The sequence below is a fragment of the Crocodylus porosus genome, unplaced genomic scaffold (assembly GCF_001723895.1).
Source record: "Crocodylus porosus isolate Cpor-Errol unplaced genomic scaffold, CroPor_comp1, whole genome shotgun sequence".
Lineage (NCBI taxonomy): Eukaryota > Metazoa > Chordata > Crocodylia > Crocodylidae > Crocodylus > Crocodylus porosus.
Window position 1 is genome coordinate 27354548 of NW_017728913.1, and position 15568 is coordinate 27370115.

General features: G+C 41.4%; 1 protein-coding gene across 1 annotated transcript in view; it reads right to left on the reverse strand.

The window, feature by feature from the left end:
- Positions 1 to 15568, reverse strand: part of GLRA3 (glycine receptor alpha 3) — a 99421-nt gene that overhangs the window by 24524 nt on the left and 59329 nt on the right. Inside the window, 1 exon segment of the mRNA XM_019534346.1 lies at positions 500 to 637. Coding sequence (XP_019389891.1) covers positions 500 to 637 — 138 coding nt within the window.

A 15568-nucleotide genomic window follows, 5' to 3' on the forward strand; every position in this document is an offset into this window, starting at 1 on the left:
GTGTCCCTACGCTGAAAAATAGCAGTGGGGGCACTTGAACTAAAGCTCGAATGAGTTTTAAAGTACCCCCGCTGCCATTCTTCAGCATGGGAACACTGATACATGTGACGCTCAGGGTGCTGTTAATTAGAGTGGCTCCCAGAGCACATGTATAAACACCCAAAGGTCTTCCAGTTTGTTTTTAGTGAGAAATGCTATGTAACAGTTTTAAGTCAATAAACCTTTTTACAGTTACAATGTTCTGCTCCTGCAGAAATCGCAAACAGGACATAAAGTTCTTGACAATTGAAGTATTTCAAGTCTGCCTGTGTGTCTGTCCATCCATCTTCTCAAGTACCTGGCAACAGTTTAGTGTCATCATGTCAATTATTTCAGAGCACATTATTCTGTGAAACAAACATAAGTGTTATAATCTTTAGATGTATTCAGTGTTTTATTAAGAATAACAAAGTTGCAGCTGCTGTCTTTCCAGTTGTAGTGGACTAGAAAACTCTCCTACCTGTGTTGTAGTTTTTGGTGCAATAACATAAATCTTTCTCTTCTTTCAACAGAAACTGTGGCAGAGTGAGTCCTTCTGCTACTTGTACAGCTCCTGTTTCTTGCCATTCAAAAATGAGATCATTCATGGTGTATCCAACTAGGAAAAAATACAACCCATGTCTACTTCTAATTTAAAAATGCAGGTGATACACCTAATATTTATGTCCTATAAATGACATAGAATGAGAAAATATAATGGGCCCCAATGTACCACTCAAAGAAAGTACATCACCATTCATTCTCAGCCTTGCAGATCTAGGCTGATAAAGTTATGGGGGTCCCTTATGAAAACAGAAAGCTGAATTAAGTGTGGGATTTTAAAAAGGTTCAAAAGAAGCAGGAAGGCTAACTCCCTGAGTCATTAAGACAAGTACACTTATATTTTGCAAAGGTATCGAGTTGTTTGATAGTGCATTATAGAGTTTCTTCTCTAGATCTAAATTACCTGGAAGCAATTTAGGGTCAAATCCTGCAAAAAGAACCATATAGATGGATTCCTACAGTTCTTTTTGTTGGATTGAGGCCATATCTACTTTGAAAATGCATTTTATTTTTGCACTAGCTTCAAAGAAAAATAGAATTGCATTATTTGATGATGTGATGACATAAGGCTGAAATGGAACATAACATTAATATCCAGATTCCTGCATGACTAGATGTCTACCCCTAAGGCTGTATTGATATTATGTTTTTATATAAATCAATGTTATACTTGTAGCATCAGGAAGAGTAGTTTTTAATTTGGTGCATGTAGTTTTTTGTACAGAGTTAATACTGTAAAAACCAGCATCAGAACTAGACAGTAGAAATACTAACCAAGAACTAGACTCTGGCTTAGGTAAATGCTCACATTGATAATGAATGACACAGGCTAGGGAGAGAAATTACACATAAACCAGTATAAGCAATCGGAAACCGGTTCAAATCCGTAACACAACAGAAGTTCATTACACATAAACTGCTTTCAAAATGGCTGAAACAACAGGTTTAAGATAAACCTGTAGGGATGCAGTATCAGACTTAACTGATTTAGGTTAAATCGGTTTATTCAAATTTTGTCCAAGATCCTCTTCAGATTCAAGTTCACTCACAGTCCCCCTGCATCTCAGGATTCTTTGCACCTGCCCTGCAACTCCTCCCTCCCGAGGGTGGGTGGGCTAGCTTTGGCTAAAGCTGTCTGCTCTAGCCAAGCAGGGTGGTATGCTCTAGCACCTCCCTCCTCCCCAGCAGCTCCTGGTCTGGGCCACTGCAGGCATGTGGCTGCAATTCAGAAATCAAAAGTAAATGTCTGTTCACTTGCTTATCAGTTCAATCTATGAAGTTTAAACAAACCTGCAGAGATCAAATTGATTCAGCCTTTGGCTTTCTGACTGCCTGTGCTTAGCCATAGGAACCCACATATGCAGACACACTTTGCTTAATAGCTGCTTGTATCCCGCTGGGGAAATCTTGCCCATGCAAAACACCAGTGTTACCTGTCTGAAAGGAAATGGGAAGGGGTAAGTGAGTTTTGGCCATGACCCTTTTTCCCCTCTCTTCCCCATACTGCTTCCTCTGTGCACACACTGGTTTCAGAACAGGCTGGACACTAATCTATAAGTAGGCTGTACCTTCCCTTCAAGCTAGTGCTCTAACATGCAAGCTTCAAAAGCTACTAGGAGGGGTTATCCACAGTGTACTATGCTCCAGAACATCTCCTGGGCACAAGGCAGAAAATGTCTCCATATTTTCTGTTTGAGCAGCTACCTGGAATTCACCTGCTTTTGCTTCACCTGCTTCCTTCAAGTTTGAAATGAATTAAAGGGTAAGCTTGCCCGAAGTCTAATACCCTGAATGGGACATTGCAACTAGATTCCAGATCTGAATGCCACAAGTGTCTCTTAGTGATAGAACAGGTAAAACCACCAGGACATTGGTGTTCAAAATTCATACCTACATCTGAATTATGTAGCTTTAGTACATCTGTGCTCTTTGCTGTTTTAGCATGTTGCCTGAAGAATTACGTACAAGAATGCTGATGGTCTGTGTAGACTTAGTCACTAAGAACTGGAAAGCGCTTTCCATTTTTATTACCAAATTAATGTTCACAACTCTCCTAAAGGGTAACCCCTTCTGCCTGAAACACTGAACTTCAGTCTATATAATAGAACTCCTCTAATAAGCTGCTTAATGCATGAGAAAAATCCATGGTCCTTCTCCCCTGCACAATTCAATTACTTCATTATGCCTTGTCTGTGTCTACATGTATAAAATCTTTTTGTAGTGGACTGAAACCCTGAGTTCACCAGTGAAGAGAATATGCCTGAGACAAGCCTGCATTCTGTGTGGCCTGGCCATATTTCATAACTTAAATTCAGGGTTTCCAACCTTTTCAAATAAGTGTACCCCTTCTGACTCAAAGTTTCAACTCCTGTACTGCCTTATTTTTTTCTTATTTTCAAAGGGGATGCAGATTGAGACCCCCACAGTGATGGAGGGAATGGGGCTGGGGTAAGTGCTGCATAGCCAGGGCAGGGTGGGTGTGGGATGGAGCTATGAGCAGCTTGTCTGGAGGGTGTGGGGGGAGTGGCTTCTGCTGCTGCATGCACCCCAGGAGGGCATGGGGGGGTGCATGCCCCTGGATCTGCGTACGAGGCAGGCTGGGGCCATGGCAGCACTGGGCTCTTCCCAGTAGGAGGCTGGGCCGGGCGGTGCTCAGGGCAGGCACTGGTGGCACTGGGAGCAGGGTTACAGGAGGGGCTGAAGCCACTTCAGAATTCTCTGTAGCGCCCCCCCCTCCCCCCCAGCATTGGTAAGAGGCAAACTATGGGAACATGCCAGGGGAGCCACCACCACTGCACCCTGGGGCACACTCCATCCCTGCCCACCTACCTGTGTGTACCCCCTACAGTCTTTCTAAGTACCTCTGCGGGTATACCTACCCCTGGTTGACAACCCCTGCTTTAACTGAATCAGCTTAAGACAGTTTGCTCTACTTTGCAACTGTTGCTTTCATTGTGTTAAGTCTTATACTAACACAAGTATTTTATTTATCTTTCACTGGGTTTGGAGCAGTCTGCTGAAACTGAAATCATAACATTTTAAGTTGTCATATTGTCTCCATGTTTAAGAATAGGTGTTGTGTAGAGTTAATTTAAATCTTCCATTAAATAAAAGTGGCAACATTCTTATATCCCTGCATTGTTTTACAATACATGACATTCCATGCTATATCCAGCTTTAAAATACAGCACTGACTGCCCTATACTATGAAATCTTGAAGTATGTATAACTCTTATCAATTTTTGCATGCATTCAGATGAAAGCAGCTGTGTGTAAAACAGATTATCATTTGAAGCATGTAGATTATAACCAAGAGAAATATCCCCTGAGCAAAAGTCACTGAACTGACAAGAAACAACTGCTGTGTCAAAATGTGTTTTACTAAATCACATTCATTCATTTATAATGTTAGTTTGTAATTGTAATTGCCTACCCAGATCACAGTTTTTCCTATGGTACCGTTTGTTTTCAATATTAACACATTCTGCCAAACTTTGATATGGTACATTTATCATAATTTGTTTCTGTTAAAATATAAAAATTACAGAGCTGACATGTTGAAATAGCACAAATTTAGTTTTGAAGCTCGACATTATATTTTTGCACTAAAACACAAACAGGTGTTAGTAGAATTGAGTCTAAGTACACGGAATCTAAAATGGTATCATGCATGTTTTCTTCTAACATCCTATATATGCTACCACTAAACTTGACCTGCTAAGTTAAGGAAATATATAATGGTGTCACAAGAGTAGGAAGATGTAAGTTATACCATCTCTGACTCTATAGCTAGGGACAGAAGTTACGCATTAACCGGTATAAGTGATTACAAACTGGTTGAGATCTGTAACAAACCAGAAGTTCAGTGCACATAAACCACTTTCAAAATGGCTGAAACCAGTTTAAGATAAAGCTGTAGGGATGTAGTATCAGACTTAACTGATTTACGTTAAATCAGTTTATTGAACTTCTGGCCCAGTTCCCCTCCAAATTTAAGTTAATTCACAGGCCCCCAGTGTCCCAGGATGCTTTATACCTCCCCTGCAACGCCCACCCCTTGCAGAGTGAGTGGGCTAATCTCGGCTCAAGCTGTCTGCTCCAGCCAATCAGGGAGGTGTGCTGTAGCACCCCCTGGCGTATAGCCTGAACCACTGCAGGCATGTGGCTGCATTTCCAGAATCAAAATTAATGTCTGTTCATTTGCTTACCAGTTCAATCTATGCAGTGTAGGCTAACCTGTGAAGATTGAATTGATTCAGCGTTAGGCTTTTTGACTGTCTGTACTTAGCCTGTGAGATTAATCTGTGTTTCGATTTTTGCTTAGTGAGGAATTGCTACCTTGGTGTGCATTACTTTAACAGAGAATATTCTTCACTTTTAAAAATGAATAAATATACTCCCCTTATGCTTTTTTCCCCTAAAAATTCCATTTACTATATAAGTCAGTATAGCTCCAAAACAGAGTAAAAAAGTAATAGGAAAGGAGGATCTAGCATCACTTGTGGACATGAAGCAGAAAGTAGACAAAGCATTTGTAAGGCCTAAGTCAATTGTACAATAGCAAATCTGAACCATTGAGTTAAAAACCCCAAGCTATATTTTTCTTAGAAATTCTTGCAGAATGAACAGTACTGTGAAAGAGCTGAGTTTATGATAACGCTGAAAGGATTCCTGCGTTTTAGTGCTTTTTGTGAAGAACTGTTGAAATGATAAAGGAAATACAGTACATCATAATAGAGGTAACATAGTGGTGTGTGTATTGTATATAACTTAATCTGTGATGGATCATATTCTTTCTTGTGATAGCAGAACTATAGTATATACATAGCAATTGGCATTAAGAAAATCTACACTTAGATTGGCCAGTTCGTCACATTCCAGATGAGTACTCTAACCACAGAGCTGCTGGATATAATGGGAAAAGGTACTATTATTTCTTCCCCTATGACTTTGTTGGCCAGTTCATTCTGGCAGATGAGATCTGAGACTGCCAACTCATTCAGGCTCTACAGATGAAGCAGGGGAATGTCAAGTTTGTGAGTGCTGTTGAGGTTAAACTGATGAGCAGCTAAATATGTGAGGACCTGGGTGGCACCCAAGGAGTGGTTTCAAGGATCTGTCCGGACCAAATTTTGGATGTATGCTGGTAACACAAGAGTTAAGTTTGATCATGCGCAGACAAGCAGACAAGGCCTATGGAAAATTCCACAGCATGCCCAGCATGTGTCCCCTGTGCGACCTGTGGCTTGTCAGTCACAACTGACCTAGTTTTGTGGCAGCGCACATGCTCAGTTCTACTCAGCAGATGAAGTAATCTGACCAGACGCATGCTCAGTCTACAGACTGCATGACGTAATCAGACTAGAAATTTCTTTAGAGAAGACAACCTGATTGGCTACCTGGTTGTCATAAAAGACTTGGGGGCCCCTCCCAAGGGTGTTTTTTTGGTGGGGGGTTAGTTAGTTAGCAAAAGAGAGAATGAGCGAGAGTATTTTGGTTCTGACAATGGTGCTGACAGGCAAGCCGAATCCTGAGAGCAGAGGCTGCTAATGCAGGGACTGCTCCTCAGGAGGGAGACCACGCTCGACCTGCGAACAGATACTGCCTTAGCAGAGACTGTCTCGCAGGGAGAGAGGCCTGACCAGATCTGAGAGCAGAGGCTGCTACTGCAGGGACTGCTCCTCAGGAGGGCTTTGGGCCCACCGGTCTCCTCACAGCTACGATTTTGCAATTTATTCAATTAGTCTTGATCTGATTATTCCGTATTGATCTCTGGCTAACAAATTAATTTCCGACTTCAACTTCGACCACGATCCCGCATCTCGACCACTGGCTACGACATCGTAACTCCGACCTCCACATCGACTTCGACATCTTAACGACCATCCGTTTCGTCCACTTTGGATTGGTGTCACACCGTTCTTCACGTTACAGTTCGTTATTCGTTCATCCCGTTAATGAGCTGTTGACCAGTCCTGGGACTATCGAGTTGGGCAGCCACCCCTAACCTCTGGCTAGAAAGCAAGGGCTTGGCTTGAGAACCCCATGGGCCAACAGATCCATTTGTTGTTCGTTATTTAACTGTAACTGAAGCCAGAATTCTGCCTATGCTCCACAAGCGTAAGTAAATAAAATCCAATTTACTCTGAAACCGCACGAGTCCACGTACCGCTCAGACTCCTCGCTGCTAATCCCGCCTGTTCTGATCTGATACCACCCTCGGCCCACCGTGACCTTGGGGCCGCTGATCCCCGACAGGATCTAATAAAGTATTCAAAGAAAATTAAAGCCCAGATCCACAAAAGCATGATGGGCCATCACTAGAATTAAGGTGCTCTAGTCCAAAAGAGTGATAAACTGTCTAACCTCTTTGAAGTCTAAAAGACTACAAGCGCTTATGCTTACCCTAGATGTAGGGTACATCTGTATATGCCCAGAACTGCCAGTATCCTTGTAGGGCTCAGGGCCTTCCTCATGCCTATCCATATTTGGGATACACAAAGTAGTCATCCTTGTTCTTAAGTCATCAGGGAGGATCTGATAGATGTGTTCTCAGAGCATGAATAACACATGCATCTAACAAATACAAAACATAGTAACCACTGACCCTTTCTTTCAAATACACAGCAGGAGAGGATAGAGCGTTAATAATAGCCTAGAGGTTATAGTAATTACCTAGGATGTAGAAGCCCTGAATTCTGATCCTTGCTCCTGATGCTATTTCTGTATTTTTATCCAATATAAAATGCATAAGCAGTGCTGGGAGGATCAGGGATTGACTTATATGTCCTGTCATGGGGTGGAGGGGAGGTATATGCAGGTATAAAAATGTTAATTAAGAAATGCTTATGCTAAGTTCTTTGGAGCATGGCCCAAACACAGAATAATAGGTCTTAGTCTATGACAGTGTCCTGGACACTGCCGCAGTACTACTTTTGTGGATGTGGGCTTCAGGTCTCTGTGGGTACATCTACACGAGACCTTTACTGTGGAGCTAACTAATTAGCTGCACAGTAAAATGTCACCATCTACATGTGCAGCCCTATTAGGTCACAGTAGACTAATAAACACCACTGCAGGGTAGTCTTGCTAAACACAAGTACCACCCTGAGGTGGCAGTGCTTTGTGCACCGCAGTGCACATGTAGACAGTGATGGGGCTGGCTGGGGCTGGAGGGTGCTTCAATGCAGGGCTAGCTGGCAGGAAGCCTGTGTGCTGAAGCACCTTCATTCCTCAGCGAACTCCTTCACAGCACATGGATCCCAGTCAGAGTGGCCTAGGCTGGCAGGCTGACTCCCTGGGGGTATGCATTAATTACACATATAAACATGCCCTGTGTGTACCTCAAGTCCTGGCACAAAGTCATTCTGGGTGTGATAAGATCTGATCCCTGATCTCAACAACTGCATCCCTTGTCAAGCCCTATGTGCCTGGCAGGATGTGTGATTTAGAGATCAGATCCCAGTTGTGCCATTACTACTTGCCAGTGCAGGGGGAGCACAATCCTGACCCCTCCCACACTCCAGTACCCAGCAAGTTGAAAGCTGGGTGTCTGCAGCCAGGTGTAAAATGATGCAGTCTTGAGACTGGGACTGACTGTTTGTTAGTCTGATTGTTAGCTCTGCTTAGCTGACTGTTAGTCTTAGGCCTGGGACCTCAGTGCAGCCTGTTTGAGGTTCCAGTGAAGTCCTGGGACTGGGACCACCAATCAGGTCCCAGCATACTGGGACCCTAGGATCAGGGAACCTCTTACTAATCCTGAGGTCCCCATGGATGGAATGTTCCAAGTGCCACAACTACTTGGGCACGAGAATGTGCCTTGCTCCTCAGCCACTGCCAGCCAATGTGACTTGATACCCTATCCTATTAGGTGAGCTCACCTTGACTTGGCACCCTGAAAACAGTAAGGTTCTGCCTATGTGGGGCTGTACCACACAGTTCTCAGCCTGCTGACATGAAGGAGCTATCAACAAAGCCCAAAGCTACATGGTGGGAAGCCTCCCACATTTAATGTAAGTTGTGATGGGAACCAGACAGAAAAAAATTACATGTTTATGGAATAATTTTGTGACTGGTTTCCTGTTATGTCATGCTATTGCCCAAACATGTGGCTGCATTACTATTTAAGACAGGTTAATCACATCTTAAGTGTACAATCTGCTAAGATCCCTAGATGCTTAAGTCCAAAAGTTAGATCTTCAAAACCTCTCTTTGGTTTCCAACTACTCTTGCTACTAAATTAATAATCCTATCCAAATATACAGATTAAAGAATACACAGTATTCTTCCAAAGCATTGCCAGTATATTTTTTTACCGTGTAACAAAACTTCTAATTCAGATGGGGCATTATAATTTGAATTGCATTTCTGTATGAATTAGGTCTCTGCTAAAATGTGCTCCTAAAATTATGACAGCAGAAAATTGCCAAAAATTATAAAACACTACTTATCTTTTTTACTTTTTTTGTACTTTTGACTATGCTTCATATGACTGGTTACATTTTATATACACAATCTCTTTGGTCCTGTGTAATAAGTGAATTAGTTGTGTATTTGTGCAAGTCTTTCACGTAATAATTTGGAGAGAAAATATTTTTAAAATATATGTAAATAGGAGACTGTTACTGTAAAATCACAAATATAGATGGGGGGCTGGGTATAGGCATAATTCTGAAATCTGCTTTTCACTCAGCTTGATGCTTGTCTTTGGTACTAGTATTGTAATTGAAGATGCAATTTAGAGAGAGATGTTGGTCCCTTTTAATAAACAGTTTCAGACAAAAAGGCATGACTAGGCTTTCTTTGTTAAAAATTTCCAACTGTCACACATCTCATAACCCCTAATTGTGAGAGCACAAGTGTTGAAAGAAACCCAGTTGCCATTAGTGAGGCTATCAGGTCATCTAAGCTGGAGCAGACAGCTGCGATGGCAGAGTGGTTAAAAAGCTATTATTGCTGTTCTTTTAATTGCACCCAATGACAGGAAATTCTGACAAAAAAAAATTAATGAATCTAATTTCAAAGGGGGGCCATAGTAAGAGCCATTAGCCAAGTGAAGAGAACAAGGAATGGCATGGAAAAATGAGAGATCAGTGTGATCTGTGGTGAGATCTAGAATGTGTGGATGGAGAACCATGACCTTAATGAAATTAATCAAGGAGGTATGAAAAAGTCAGTGGAAGGATGTTGAAGATGGCAGCAGCAGGTCACAGTCTAGGAGGGAAGGTGATTTTTTGCTGCTGTATTTTGAAGAGTGGAAATTAAAATAGTGGGAGCCAGAAAGGGGGAGATAATCCAAGGGAAAACAAGCTGATGGCAATACAGATTTATAACCCCCAGGAACCAACATGCAGCATTCAGTGCTTCTCTCTGTTCATAAGTAATATTTAAAATAGATATTTTTCTTATCAAATGAATGAAATATGCTATTATCTTCTTGCAATTTTTAACTATTTTATGTAACTGAATACATAATATCATTTCTAATGACACTGATATTTATTTAATTATTATTTGTTCCTGGGTCCCTGAGAAAAATATAGAGAAGGGAATAAAAACCAAAACAATAGAAGGTTAACAGGACTCAGTAAATGCCAGACATGCAGAATTCCATTGATTTCAACTGAAGAGCTATACAACAAATGGTATAACTATATTGACCTGTTCATGAACATATTTTGGCTTAGAAGAAAAAAATATAGGTTATTTGTAGGGCTGGGTGAAACAGGACTGTTTTGTTTTGACTTCCATTTCGCCATTTTGAAGGGACAGTGTTTCATTTCACTGTTTTGTTTTGAAGCACTATTTCATTTTGTTTTGTCGAAACTGTTTCACTGTTTCAACGTTTCACCCATAAACTATAATGGGAAATTATGAAAATGCCTATAACTTTGTAATTTCTTGCCTGATTCAAATAAGAACAGCAGGGAGAGGCCACAAAGCCTGTCATGTTTCAAGGAGATAGGTGCAGGGGTTTCTGGGAAACTACCTCACACTGCTGACAACCAAAACTCGTGACCTGTGACTGTGTGTGTGTGTTAAGGCACACCCTCACTGGTGCTGGGGCCTCTGCATGACATGGTAGTGTGCCCCAGTGAGGACTTCTCCTCCCCTACAGTCTCATCCTGGTCCATCATTTTAAAGAATAACAGGTAGGTAAGTAGCACAGCAGTACTATCATCTCAGGCAGCCAAACTGTCACAGAGCCTTTCTTTCCTTTTCTGAAGGACCTCCTTCTCCAGCAGTTTCCAGAGAAATCTCCCTGCCAGCCCCAGCCCTGAGGTGTGCCCAGGGCCCTGCCACCTCCTGGTCAGCTGACTAGGGACAGGTGCTAGGGCTGTAGGTTGTAGCCATGCTGGTTGAAGGACAAGGCACAGGCAGACAAGGTTCTTTGGGTCAATCTGGTATCTTTTAGTAGACCAACTGCATAGTTGGAGAAATATATCTTAGCAAGCTTTCAGGTTGAAAAACCCTTCGTCAGGCTGAGGAATCACCTGCAGCCAGTGTTTGTGCTCTTCCTGGGTGGAAGAAATAATAAAGAAGCCAGAGGCTGGCATGCAATGCAGATAAGAAAGTCAGTCAGTGAAAATGGAAATGGAAGCACTGGGGGATAAGGGACAGGCTGGCGTGGGGAGAAGTAGCAGGTAAAATTGGAGAGGTACCTAGGGAATCGGATGTCCAGCAGGTTCTAGTGTGTCAGCATTCCAATTGAGTCCATGAGTTTTTGTACTTAGGAGGTTGATGAAGAAGTGAAGCTCAGAGGCCTGGCTGTGAAAAGTGGTTTGTAAATTCACACAAGCACTGAACCTCACTAACCTCATCACCAGAAGCCAACTTTCTATAGCCCAAAACATACCAAATGGATCCAGGCCATGCCATGACAAGACATGCAAAATCTGCCAACAGTACCTCCAGTATGGAGGTATCTTCACAGTACATTAAAAATATGTAGGAGACACCAAGCAACAACCGTGCACCAGAATGAGCGCACACTGAAAATCTATCAAAGATAATGACACCCAACTACCTGTCTCCATTCTCTCAGGCCTGGTCCTCAAAGGGAATTTACAAATTATTTTTCTTGTTTCGCAGCTGGTACTTCCTGGGGGTGCATGACAGATGTCAGGGGGTGCACGTGCACTACACCCTATACACTGCCAATGTGTATTTGTGTAAAGTATGTACATATTTATGTAATAAATAAACTATATAAATATATGTAGTATGTGTTCATGAATACACTCTATGTTATAATATGCAATATATGCTGTGCTTCCATGCACAGCGAATGGAATGCACACCATGAGAAAAAGCACAGATTTCTTTTCTAGGGGAAAAGAATCAAAATAGACTAACAAAAACAAAAAGAGGATTTTAGGGGAGGAATAAATTGAAAGGAAGGAATGAATATAATAAAATTAATGGGTACAGAAAGCAAAAGGTATTGAATCCCACTTGCTAGGAACAGGCTAGCAAGTAGGAAATGATAGCCTTTCTCTGATGCTGCTGAGTGACTGGAAGACACAGCTCAGTAACTGACCCCAGGGCAGAGAGCTCAGTTCAAACAATGCTGCTTTGTATGCTGTTTTTCTGTCCCTCCCCCAGATCACTGGGATTGGAAGGGACCTCAGGGAAGTATGACGGTCACTGGCCAGCTACACATGTCAAGATCAAAACAGTCCTTTCACCTCCCTTCTCCTGCTCCCTCTCCTTAGTTTCTGTTTCCCTTTGCTAGTCAACTGAAGCCTTGTAACAAGAATGGATATTCTAAAGTTCTGAACAGATATAACATTTGAAGCACTTCAAAGGGTGAGTGGGCAGATATACACATCCTCTGAAGTACTCCAAAATAACCACGGATGAAAGTGACCAGAGATAAAGGTATGCAGTGATTCTAGCTTCCCAGCCATAGAGATGGCTCAGTGCATAGAAAAATGTCCACTGGCTGACTACGCTGTGTTCCCCCTTCCCCTGTGGGTGGGATGAGGATAGCAGAGCACTCCTGGATGCCAGAGGCCTGACCAACCCCCTGTTGTGCTCTGTGGATGAAGTACTTCCACATGCTCTTTCATCCATGGTTACTTTGGAGTACTTTTGGAGTACTTCGTAAGATGTGTGCATCTGCTCACTCACCCTTTGAAAAGCTTCAAATGTTGTATGTGTTCAGAGCCTTAGAGTACTTTCCTGTTACAAGCCCACAGTTGACTAGTAAAATGTTCATCAGTTATGTGTGGGGCACCAGTTTCCTTGGAGGGATGTGGAGAAAAGGTTCTCGCCCATCCTCAGTAATATCCAAAACCCAAGAATTATACAAGAAATTGTCCTTTATAGCCTGGGACTGAAGAGAATAATTCCTTTCATACCTTTCTGCCTCCAGAACTAGGAGCCTGGAGACTGAGCACACAAAAGAGTGCTCTTAGCTCAGCAGTTCTGAACCTTTTTCAGTCAAAGTACCCCTTGGTCTCAGACTGAGACTTCATGTACCCCCTTTCAATGGGAAATTAATTTTTTAGGCCCTTCAACCTGTGTTAGACAATGTATGAAATATATCTCGTGTACCGCTGTCTTAGCTTGTCTGACTCTATCTCCCTTCCTCTCCTCCATACATCCCTGGGACTACTGGACACTTATTACCAAATATATTTAGTCCTTGTCTTATGAAAGGGTAGGAAACAACTCAAATACGTTTGTAGTGACAAAAAATATATAATTTAGAGATGTTCCCTAAATTATAAATTGGGAGATGGTCCATCATTTAGGTGGTAACTATATTTGGTTAGTCAGAGCCAGAATGGGTCTGCAGACATTGTCCACTGCTCCACTATTAAAGTTTTTTTTTTCCTTTTGCTGTATGCCTATATTTATTGAATCCATTGATCACTACCCAGCTGATCTAATAAAAGCACCAAGAAACCTTGCTTCTTATAAAATGCTATATTATACTTACTTGCATGCCACATGCACGTTTCCCTCCCATATTAGTCTTCCAAAATTTGGGTGCATGTCTTAAGTGAAGAAACTGATTTTCTGTCCAGAATAGCAGCAGTGGCATTTCTCTACAGCCAATACTGAGGGAATCGATTGACTTCATGGCTCATTAGAATCCCCTTTTTTTTTGCTAATGGCTCTTCACTCAACAGGTGTTAATGGTCCACTTCCCTTTGAAATGGCCTTCATGTTCCCTTAATCAAGTTATCCTTTCTTTGGCAATTTTGCTGAAGAATTTGCTAATTAGCAACTCCTGGTCTCTCTTCTACTTCATAACTCTGCAATTTTTTTTTTTTATAGCTCTTTTCAAATTCTAGATTTGCCTCTTGTCTTCAGCAATAGCTACAGTAGCAACAGCTATAACTCAGCTTTTGGACAGAGCAACTAAGAGCTGGTAACAGTTCAGCTGTGAAAGGGTTAGCTTTTGCTTGACCAGGAAAGGGAGGGTGAGTGACCTAAATATTAGGTTCTGCCCCAGATGTACAGTATTACATTGTTACAGTATTTTCTTGCATACCACATGGTGCCTCTCAGATAAGCCACTTAGAGTGTTTTTGGGAAGGCAGAATGAAGCATAACTTTGAAAAAGTCTCCTTTTTTCTTTTTTCCTTCATTCTGCCTTCCCAAAAACACTCTAAGTGGCTTATCTGAGAGGCACCATGTGGTATGCAAGAAAATACTGTAATTTCTGGACCCAGTTTGCTTAAAAATATAACTGATCTCTTTCTTGTGCCCTCTAACCAAAATCAAGACCTTTTTATTCCTGGAACACATGAGCGTTGCCTGTAGCAAATCACAGTATAATACATTTACCATTCTACAGAAAACTAGGAAAGAGGAGCATAGTAAGTAACAGGGAAGTGCAAAGAGGAAGCTCCAAGGATTCTGTACATATAAATAAGATCTCTGTTAATAGTTCTTAATTAAAAGTTTGTAAAACTAAACTAACATGGAGTTATGTTTTTTTTCACATTACTACTGAACAGGTGCATAATAAAACATAGCAGCAAAATGAGACCTTCAGCAAAGGAGAAAATGTGATTAACAAGCAAACAAAGCAGCATCAAGCAACAGAGCAAACAGGTATCAAGAAGAAACAAAGCTATTCATTGAGAGAGCTGGATAGCAGACAAAATGCTCTCAGAAGCATAGAACAAGAGCAAGCCAAAAGTGAATCTGTATTGAGAGGACAATAATGAGAAAATGCAGGTAAATTTTTTTTTTTAGTATCATTGAGTAAAAATGGATAGGAAGTGAACAAGACTTTGTCAAGATTAATGCCTGAAATACTAGAACAGCTGATAAAGGTGGTCTGATTAGAACTTTGATACCATACGAAGCAGAACTATAGAGAGGTACTGATTTTTATCCGCAACTAAATAGCAAGAAAGGAAATATATACAGATACCAGAGAGCTCAGTTCTGTCTTTGTTTGGAATCAAAGATTCCCTAACTAGACAGATAATTATTTGTGATTCTAGCCTGCAGATGACCGTTTTCAAAGAAATGGACTCAACCCTACAGAAATACCTGTAAATAGCAATGGCACACAAACTTCCTGTCCTTAGATAGTTTAAGCCATTTCAGTTTAAAATTAAGTTTAAGATTAAGCCACTCTTCTGTGATCAAAAAAAAAAGCCAAAACAAATTCTGCTATAATAAAATCTTTGTCAAAAACATCTTGTCAAAAATATTCTGATCAGCTTTAGTCAGCATGCTGATGAGAGAAAAAAATGTAAATACATACACACACACTATACATATCTGTATCTCCAAAAAATTATTATTATTATTTAAAGTATGTTATAAAGGACAATACCATATGTAAAAATAAAGGGGCTGTTCCCACCTGCTGAAAGTCCGTTTGGATCTGTAGACCTTAATGAAACTATGCCATTTTACACCATTTGAGGGGCTGGGCTGTAGGGCTCTGCGAAGCTTTTGTCCTTGATTCAGTTCAGCAGAGATTTGGCCCGATTTGGTGGCCAAATCTCTGAAT